This window comes from Epinephelus fuscoguttatus, linkage group LG10 (genome assembly GCF_011397635.1).
Source record: "Epinephelus fuscoguttatus linkage group LG10, E.fuscoguttatus.final_Chr_v1".
Taxonomy (NCBI): domain Eukaryota; kingdom Metazoa; phylum Chordata; class Actinopteri; order Perciformes; family Serranidae; genus Epinephelus; species Epinephelus fuscoguttatus.
The window spans coordinates 19,815,624-19,826,128 of NC_064761.1; the positions used below are offsets into that span (position 1 = coordinate 19,815,624).

Consider the following 10,505-nt stretch of genomic DNA (forward strand, 5'->3'; position numbering starts at 1 on the left):
GACAGAGGAGCTGTACAGACTAATGACCACAGGGGGGGAAGATACTCCGGTAGCGTTAAGCAGCGCAAATTGACGGTATTAGACTGTTGCTAAAGGTGCTCCTGTTTTCATCCAGCGAGGCATGAAAGGGGTGAGAGGTAATGCCCATGATGCTCAGTGGCTTGAGCATCATCTTTTCCACAACAGAATTAAATTCCACCTAAACAGGATACATCTAACTCCAATTATCTTTGAGAGTTTTTGTTGCATTCCCCAAAACTCACCTATAATTTAATTTGAAAACATCTAGTGTGTTTTGTAATGGGTTGGTTCTTTTACACGGTTTCTAAAACAGCAACAGCAGGTGTTTTTCTGTAGCTTTAATAATGCAACACTGGTTAAGAGAAAAGGACATATTTTATTTAGCAGAGATAAACTAGTAACACTGCAGATACCATATTACCACAAAATCCCAGCTCTGCTCTGTCATACCGCCCTCTCTCTAAACACTAAACCCCTGAGCTTGTCTTAGAAGGAATGAATGCACAAACCCGCTATTTTTAAATATCCCATGGAGAGAGACTCTCACTGCAGCCCATTTCATTTTGTTCTGAAAATGTCAGCGTGCAGCCTTGTTCTGTGGACAATAAAGGAGGTGCAGACTGATAAAGGAGGAAATACAGTGAGTGCTGGACAGAGCAGTGAGTGACAACAACCCCGTCCACATTTAAGAGTACCGTTTGTGGTGGAAACGCCAGGGTCCATGTCTATAGGGTTACTTTAGGTTCCAAAGGTACCATACCAAAAGTGTTTGGTGGAAACGGGGCTTAAGAAGGTGGGAGGCAAATGGGACAATAATCAATGTACTGTATATGAATATTCTTATGTATGCTGGAAGTAAACAAATGCTTATGCTTAGGGTTTGATGCCTTTCTGTTTTCTATCACTGCAAATTGAGTATCTTCCAGTTTTGGACTGTTGGTAGGACAAAACAAGACATTTTAACTTTGCTTTTGGGAATGTGTGCAGGCAGATTATAGGCCAAACAATTAATGGACTAATTAAGACAATAATCATTAGTTGCAGCACTAAAGTAAAGAAATACTTCTTATTGGGTCAAGTTGCACAGTAAATTTCCCTTTACGTGTCTATAGGAGTCTGTGGATTCAACCAGTACAACCCTTTATAATGCATGGCAGCGTTTCTGTTGACTTGTTGTGAAAATATACCATCCAATCAAAATAAGAAGAGACAAAGAAACCGTGGTGTGTTTTTAAAACATGATACACCTTTAATAAAGGATGCACATAAAGCTTCACAAACGTCTACATTCCCCTTTGACAACAGTGGTTTCCTCTATATTGCACTTCAAGGATATCATGTGCTTTTACTGGTACAGGTAACACAAGACAAATACACACTAAGGCAACAGGAGAGACAGATTTTAAAATGGACGCTCGTCACCATCATGTAGATGATCGCATTTAAAAGGGAAAACAAGGACTTTAAGCTTGCGTCTTCCTTACACACATAAAGTACATCGATAACTTCAACAGCAGAATCAGACGTCTGATAAATGCTGCTTTCAACAGTCAAAATACAAGCCAGTATCAAATATGGTAAATGGATAGTTTAAAGGGACAGCTCACCCCAAAATAAAAATACAGATTTTCCCTCTTATCTGCAGAGCTATTTATAGAATTACATTGTTCTGGTGTGAGTTGCTGAGTGTTGGAGATATCGGCCGTGGAGATATCTGCCTTTTCTCCAATATAATGGAACTAGATGGCACTCAGCTTGTGGTTTGAAAAGCTCATCAATGATGTCTCTTTCCAGAAATCAAGACCTGGTTACTCAAGATAATCCACAGACAGAACTACTTCCTTTCTACAGAACTGCATGTGCCAACTGTATCACTGTGCAGAAAGAAGCACATCTACTCATGGACAAGAGGCTGGTGCTCTTGACAACGCAAGATGCAAACATTAATGGCATCCATCTCGGCTGAGCTGTAACATTACGCAGGGTTTAAATCTTGCAGTCACATGCATGGCCCATAAGCAGACACACGATTTTCTCTGCACTGTGATACAGTTGGCGGGTGTAGTTCGGTAGAAAGAAAACAGTTCCTACATGAAACTGCTCACAACAACGTCAGTAGATTATCTTGAGTAACTCATGCTTTCTAGAAAGAGACATTTTTGCTGAGTTTTCCAATGTGTTTTTTGGCACTTTGAGCACCACAAGCCGGATGACATCTATCTGCAACACTCAGCAACTCACACCAAAACTATCTAGAATGACTAACAGCACTGCAGGTAAGAGGAAAATATGTATTTGGATTTTGGTATGAACTGTCCCTTTAACTCCTTTTCTGGGGAGATTTTTTGCAAATAGTTTCAACATTAAATCTGCATCACTTAACATCAACTGTGTCTCCCCTACTGTAGGTCAAGGGACAATAACGTGTGGCACACAGATGTAGCACTTGTTAAACATTAAAAGCAGCTCACACTGACATTACAACTGGCACACACACATGAATGATTTATGTAGCTGCCTTAAGAGGTCTAAACTGGTTTGTTATGTTGACTGAGAGAACAATTAGTGTGTCAGTGGGGGTATCAGCTCAGGACATAAACAACACAAAACAAACCAACACCCAAATGAAACAATTGATACCTAGTTGAACATAAACACTACTTGTGCTCATTTGTGCAATCTTTACTGTGCAGTGTTGTTTGGTGATTAGTTCATTTGTGGAGACATACAACAGTCAGTTGTTGTTAGTGTTTGAGTAATAAAACTGTAACAAAGCAAAATATTACAGGGTAAAAAGAAGCAAACAAATAATAAAACATTCAAGACTGTACAATCAAAATGTCTAATATTAGATGCAAAAAATAAATACAACTTGAGACTTTGATTCAAAATTGTGCTGTTTGTAACTTCAGCCCTTGATTGGTAAAACTATAACTTTTACAGACTGAATTACAAGTATTTTTCAGATAAGAGGTGTTATAAATTTAGGTAATGCGCAATTTAATTGGAGATAATATACCAATCTAATAATTACAAAATTACTCTGAAAATCAACTTGGGGCCTCCACCGTGGAACGCATCAAAATTGTCCTTTCAAATTGTCATTCAAAAGCCTAGATGGGTTTCATAAACGTGTCTCAACAATAGAGATTCTTCAGAGTTTTAACATAAAACAAATTTAAAATTAAAAAAACAGCTCTATAAGTGAAGGTTTGCCTGTTGATTAAACACATTTGGGCCAAAAAAAAGAGAGACATCGACAGAAAATGACACACAGATCCAAGTAATCCTGCTCAGTAGCTTTTCAGGTCATTACCTCAAATGAGAGAACACACACACACACACACACACACACACACATACACACACACATACCAGCAGCTTACATAATGTTCACACCTTGTGTTGACTCAATGGTCGGCAGAAAGAGCACATGGAATAAAATCTTCACAGTCACAGGTCAGATGGTTAGCGTTGTGTAGTATTTTGTGGAAGAATAATCGGTGTACAAGCGATGCCAGCAAAGGATTCTGGGAAGTGCAAATCTCTCTCCCACTCATCTGTCTCTGTGTTGTACACCTGCACGATGCTTGTGACATTGTTCAGATGCCAGTTGTAGCCCCCGACGATGTAGATCTTGTTGTCCAGTAAACAGCAGCCTGCCTCAGACTGCCCTGCTCTCATGGGACTGACGGTGGTCCACTGGTCATTCTCTGGAATGTAATACTCGACCGCAAGCACATCGAAACAGCGGTCCACGTGGTCCATTCGACCGCCCAGAGCATAAACCCGATCCTTGGTGCTGATCATGGCATGCAACACTCTGGGTTCATTCATGGGAGCTCTGAAGTCCCACTGGTCTGACGCTGGGTCGTAGCAGTGAAGAGTCTTCTTGTCGTCCAACGAGACGCCGTAACCCCCTGAGATGTACAGCTTCTCCCCACAGGGAGTCCCTGCATGACCCCAAATCCTGCGTTTTAATGGCTCCACATTAGTCCACTCGTTCTTCTTTGGGCAGTAACACTCTACAGATGACAGACTGCCAGATCGATTGCGCCCTCCAGTGGCGTACAGCTGTCCATGCAGCACATTGAGCTGAAACTGGATGCGAGCCTCCTGCAAAGCCTGAATGCGCAACCACTGGCTCAGATGCGGGTCGTAGCGGTAACAGCTGTCTACTGCCCCCTCGCCGCTGCGGTACTGTAAGTGCTGTCCACCAACGACGTACACAAAGTTATCAAGCACGGCAACACAAGCGTGGCTGCACCCCGTCTCCATCTCTGTCAGTTCTTTGAACTGGCGGGAAGCCGTGTCGGGGAGATGGTACACCTTGGTGCTCACTGTGCGGTCGTTGTCAGTGTAGGGTGTCCCACCAAAAGTGATGACTGAATAAACGTCAGACCGTATGATGGTCCGTGAAGACTGCATCTCGTGCTGTCGGAAAGGAAGAATCTGGTAATTGAAGGCCTCAAGGAGGTACTGGCGGCACAGTACGTCCTCCACCATGATGTCCACTGTCTGAACGCTGTCCACCAGCTCAGAGGAGCGCATGAGTGGGAAGCGCACATGGCAGAGGACGCTGCTGGCTTGAGCCCGGCGACACTCGTCATACTGGAGCCACCTGATGGCGGCGTGGAAGAGGTCGATTTCGCTACAGTTCTTCAGTTTGTTGCTCTGCAGGAAGAAGACGAGGCGCTCCATGGGAATGTGCAGGAAGTCCTCCTCCTCTGCGATCTGGAGGAAGTGGCGGAAGGTGAAGGCGTCCACCGACTCTTTGAGGGAAGACAGGCTGAAGGTGGTGGCCATCTGGCCGATGTGCAGGCAGGTCTCCACGCTCATTGCTGACTTGAGGAACTCCTCGCAGAGCTCCACGACCGGGACCATCTGGAGGAACACAGCTGCCCCGAGGACATCCTGAATACAGTCCAGGTCTAAAGTGACTTCTGCACTGTAGGCAAAGTCAATGATATGTTTGAGCCCACGGGCGGACAGACCCTTCAGCTCGATGGTGTCTTGATTTGACTCCCTCATGCCTCCGGTAAACATTGCTCTGTAACACAAGAACAAGTCAGTGAAGTGCATGACATATTTATAAATCTATCTCTTCTATAACTAAGTAAGAACACTTGTATGATGAGAAAAAGCTTTTCTTATTTCTGGATTACTGTTTGGTTTTGGTGTCCATGGCAGATGAACTAAAAACTATCTAATTAGAAAAGTACGCAATACAAGTGAAAGGTATATTTGGCAACATTCATTAATTTGTATTTTTATTTAATTTAGATTAATTAATTTATCATCATAAAATGTCCTTACTTTCCATTTCTGTAATACATCTTCCTACAATTTCTATAATCAGCAGAAACTAAATATAAATCCAGTGAAGCATAATTACTCAGATTAAAGACAAGTACAAGTAAGTGCATCATTTTGCTGTGAGTTTCATCTTTCTCCCTCTCCTTACTTTACATTCCTCTCCCAAACTGAACTGCTTTTAATATAGTTGACCTGTGAACTGCAGCTTACTCTAACAGTGCACTCAGCGTATATTGCTCTGGATAAGAGCATCAGCTAAGTGCTTCCAATTTAAAAATGTAAATGGGCGGTGAGAAGTCTTGTGACTCAGACTAACCTGAAGTAATCACTACAGGCGGCCAGCACAGCTTTGTGGACCTGGAAGCGCTCCTCATTGATGGCCAGCACAACGTCAAGTAGTTGGCCTTGAGCCCGCAAGATGGACAAGCCCTGGAGGAGAGTGGCACTGTGGCTTGGGGCGGAGAATGTACAGCGGAGGGTGCTATTCTTGTTAGCCATACTGGAAAGAAAAAAAGGGCCCTTTTACAATCAATAAATCAACGGATGCTGCCTAATAAAACTCCTTTTTATTTTCCAGTGCTTATTCTTAACTGAACTTGGAGACTTTGTTAATTTTTCACAGCTATGGACTGCAATATTCTTGCCAAGCAGACTGTAGCTCAAGAATATTAAATTGTGATCTGTATGTAGATATCTAATATCAAGGCATAGATGCACACAGCAATACTGTGATGGAAATTTAATTTAATCTGCCACAGTCGGCCAGGGGGAAATGCAATCTGTGGTGTACAGCATCTTTGTATTAGTGAGAGCGAGTCTGCACACAGGAGAGAAACAACATTGCTATCAATAGAAATGTCATTGCTCTGTTTAAACACTTCATTGCTGCACATGGAAGACTGAAATAAATCCTCCAGTAAGACGCATGATCACAGTAGGTGGAAACATGACTAGCTCGGGTAACAAAATCTCAGTGCGCTGAAACAACATGCAGTGGTAGAAAAACCACATTAAACTGTGTGAAAGTGACATCACAGAGACAGAAGATAAAAAACTTCAATAATACTAAAGATAGAAACTTAACCTGAAATAGTATTACGTTTCCCGACATCCCTTCAAGAAGAAATATTTCCTCAACTAAACACAGGTAGAGATGACAGCAGATAGCTGTACTGTGACAGCTGCCACCTCAGTTTTTGTTGGCGCTTCCTCTGCCGCCCTGCTTTGTTAAATGAGACCCAAAAATGGCATCCAATCACAATAGAAGGCAGATTACAGACGACAAAAAAGCATCTCAACACCACATTTCAGTATAAAAGAATGATCCTATTTTTTATTTTTTAGATCACAATGTACTACCGGGCAAAAAATTAGGTCATGAAATATTAAATTAAAATGGACTAAAGCACTGAAGGCTTTAGGCCTGTGAGTACATGCATCAAATAATAAAATATCCAACACACTCACAATTCTGTTTAACTTTTCTGTACTTTCCACACCCACTCTGTATATGCTCATCTTGTGTATAAAGTCACCTCGGCCACCTCCATCCCTATTTCTTTCTCTTTATCTAACCCTGCACTCATGTGGTGTCGGATTAATCGGAAAAAAATTTCTTGTCTGAAAATTCAAATGAACGTCTCCTCAAATCGAAGAACAACTTGGACAGTATGCGAAAATTTCTGCACACAGGTTGTCATCATGTAGAAACATGGCGGACGAAAAGTAGATGTTAGGTTGATGGTAATAAACTTTTTATTAATTCACATATTAAATGCCAAGTTTTTGCTCATATGTAATTTGTAATATGGTATTCAGTCATAATCGTTGGTTGCTGTCCACATAGAGAGACCTAGATTAGTTATAAAAATTATTTATCAGCATTAGTCAGGTAAATTCTAGTAGTTTTAGGGGATTAAATGGTGCAGCAACAAGTCTGGGACAAAATCACTTTGTACTGAGAAATAAAAAACAACACATCTGTTTTGTAGCGTCCATGTTGTTTATGCATTACAAGTTAAAGTTAATGAACACACCGAATTTAGAAGAACGGCTTTACAACTTGGGAAATGGGACCATCTGAGGAGCACATGAATGCAGCATTAAGATTTAATTTTGTTGCAACTTTTAGAAGTGTTTCATTGGCTGAATTCAAAAAGGACTCTTTTAAGCTTACTTTAGCTGATCAGAGTACGTATTACAGCCAGAATGAAAATACTGCAGGCTGGTGTTTGAAGAGGAAGACAATATCTTGACTATACTTTACGGACAGGCAAGACTGGAACCTGAATTGATAAACTGACGGGCCTTGTCTAACCTACAATATCAACTTATCACAGACACATTAGTATCCATACATACAGTATGTTATTGTGCACGTGACAACTGCAGATGTTCTATTAAAACAAAGCGAGCACTGGTCCCTACACTGTTGCATTAAAAGAGTGTTGTATTATGTCCTTTTTGTAGCGTTATTGTTGCTAAGCTTGTGAATTTCTTTATAGCAGGTCTTAAAAAAAAGGGAAATAAAAAGGTTTAGGGAACAAAAATAACCCGTATGAGTGTTCTGATGACTCTTGTAATGTTTTGCTCAGTCTGCAAAGTGACAAAAACAGCTGTCAGAAAAAGGGGGGTCATCTTTTATACAGGTCAAGGCCATAGTTTGCCCATGGAAAAGCCATACAAATGTATTTTTCCAACTCTACAGTGTCTGCTCTGTATATATCTTGGTCATTTTGGAATTTTGACTTGCCATTGTAAGGAAAGCACAGGTGTTACTAATAACATTAGTGATGGGTCTGTTCTATTAGTTTCTCAGGGTGATCCAGCCATCATTCATTTTATTATTTACACCTGTGAGGGTGTAAGGGTCAACTGAAAAATTGCTATTTGAAATTTAAACTCAAATATCAATATAACTTTGTTTAGCAAACTGTTGCCAGTTAACGTTAGGCCTATTAATGTTACATGGTTAAATGCACCTAACTTCAAAATATATTTCGTTGCTTTGCTGTTAACTAATCATGGCTGAAATTAACTAGGTTAGCGCTTTTAACATTGCCAAAAAAGTATTTAAGTATTACCTTAGACATTAAACTATAAGAAAAATAGTTACCATAGAGTCAACAGATTTGTTGAAGTTCACCTGCTACAACACAGCAGGCTCTGTTAGGTGTGTTTGTTCCTCTAAATGGACAATGGTAACATCCTTACTTTATTTCCACTACTGGTTGGACATAACGAGCAGGCAGTGTAGATGCCTGGAGGCCTGGACAGCTCCTCGGTGTTTCCTAGAGTCAAGCCGCGACGCCGCGACGCCGAGACGCTCCGGCGTGGCTCGAACAGGCTTGCAGTCCCGGAGCCGTGGAGGCTTGGCACAAGTCAACACCGAGAGAGCAGTCCAACACCGTGGACACAGCACATCCCCACCCCGCTTCACTCACCTGTTCTGTGGATGTTTCGAAGCAAAATCCCCGCCATCCGACTCCGCCATCTTCTAGCACAGAGTAACACGCATTGAGCATTTTCAGAAATGTTACCAGAAGGTCAGCGGCACGAGTGGCCTGTTCATGGTGCTTTAAAAAGTGTGGAGACAGCCTGGTTGTCAGGCACAGACGGGAAACGGCCGTCTGTCTCAAGTCCTGTGGAGAACACGGTGATGATGACCTCTTCTACCGGCTGTCTGCTGCACGTCCTTGCTCTGTACTGACAGGCTCTAGCCTCTGGGAGGCGCCACTGTTACATGTGTACAGGTGTTCTGGTCCATAGAGGTTAACCCTGGGTCCCCACCATAGACTGTATGGTCCCCAACCAGTGGTGGAAGAATATTCAGATCCTTTACTTGAGTAAAAAATAGTGCTAGACTAAAATTAATGAGGAGTGTTTTATTATTATATTATTTGATGATTATCAGTCCATCCATCTATTTTCATTTGCTCATCTGTAATCCCTCCAGTGTGTTCTGGGTCTGTCTTAAGGCCTTCTACCAGTGGGACACCCAGGACGCATCCTGAGCAGATGCCCGAACCACCCCGACTGACCCCTTTCGACGCAAAGCAGCAGCAACTGTACTCAGAGTTCCCTATATTAATTTGTGTAGTCTGTGATCGATTGGCGACCTGCCATTAATAGCCAACATACTGAATAGAAATTAAATTGAAACATCACTGGTTTTATTGTCCTTAAAGGTGGTTATGTCTTTTATCTATTGTATCCCACATAACTTTTTAGAATACTGTTAGGCACGTCGTATACAATGACGTTACCTCATAACAGAGCAATTGTATGAGATAATGTGAAGGTAAACTGCCTCATGTTGTTGTTGTATTGACACAGTGGTGCCACCCAATGCACTGTCATCCCAGCAAACGTGGCAGCTTTGTCAGTGGACCTAAAGGTCAAAATACGGCTGAATCCAACTATGCGTTCTAATACCCATACTACCATATATGTAGTATGTTAGAAAAATATGTGGTAAAGCGCTTTGGGTCCTCGGATGACTAGAAAGGCGCTATACAAATGCAGGTCCATTTACCATTAACACAGCAAAATTAAATAAAGGGCAACTCAAATAGCATTTGGCCTGTGCTGTATAAGACAAAAGAAAAACATTTGAACAGGGAAGTTATAAAGAAATTTTTTTTCGTTTCACTTTCAATACCTCTCACCAGTGAGAGGTACCAAATCTGTGCATCCACTCCTCCTCTCTCTCCTCCTCTTGTACAGGAGTAACCTTTTTGAGATACAACTGCAAGAGACTTGGTGTGAAACTGTAACTCTGCGTAAATGGGAACTGGGGAAAAGAATGAGGATGTAAGATGAGGAGGAGATGCGGGAAAATGATCATCGCCAGGACCACAACACGAACCGGAAAGATAGTTTAAAAATAATTGAACAAGTTTCATATCCTGCAAGCACCTCTATCCAAACAGATTAAAAACACTCAGATGTACACATACTTTTAGATTTTAGGAAAGATGGGAAATCTCCTCTATCCACTACACTTCTCTTTCCAGACATACAGTATGTTCATTTCAGCATAGAGACATGAACTACACTGAACAAAATTATATAAACGCAACACTTTTGTTTTTGCTCCCATTTTTCATGAGCTGAACTCAAAGATCTAAAACATTTTCTATATACATAAAAGACCATTTCTCACAAAT

General features: G+C 41.5%; 1 protein-coding gene across 2 annotated transcripts; it reads right to left on the bottom strand.

The window, feature by feature from the left end:
* Window positions 1–1,268: 1,268 nt before the first annotated feature.
* klhl26 (kelch-like family member 26) lies at window positions 1,269–9,032 on the bottom strand. Of its 2 annotated transcripts, XM_049588662.1 has the most exons (3): window positions 8,781–9,032; window positions 5,654–5,836; window positions 1,269–5,071 (listed from the first exon to the last, which is right to left on the bottom strand). In XM_049588662.1, the coding sequence occupies exons 1-3, from the start codon at window positions 8,828–8,830 to the stop codon at window positions 3,490–3,492; spliced, it is 1,815 nt and encodes a 604-aa protein (XP_049444619.1). In that variant the 5' UTR covers window positions 8,831–9,032; the 3' UTR covers window positions 1,269–3,489. The 2 variants fall into 2 exon arrangements, with proteins under 2 accessions (XP_049444619.1, XP_049444620.1); XM_049588663.1 differs by lacking the exon at window positions 5,654–5,836.
* Between the last annotated feature and the right edge of the window lie 1,473 nt (window positions 9,033–10,505).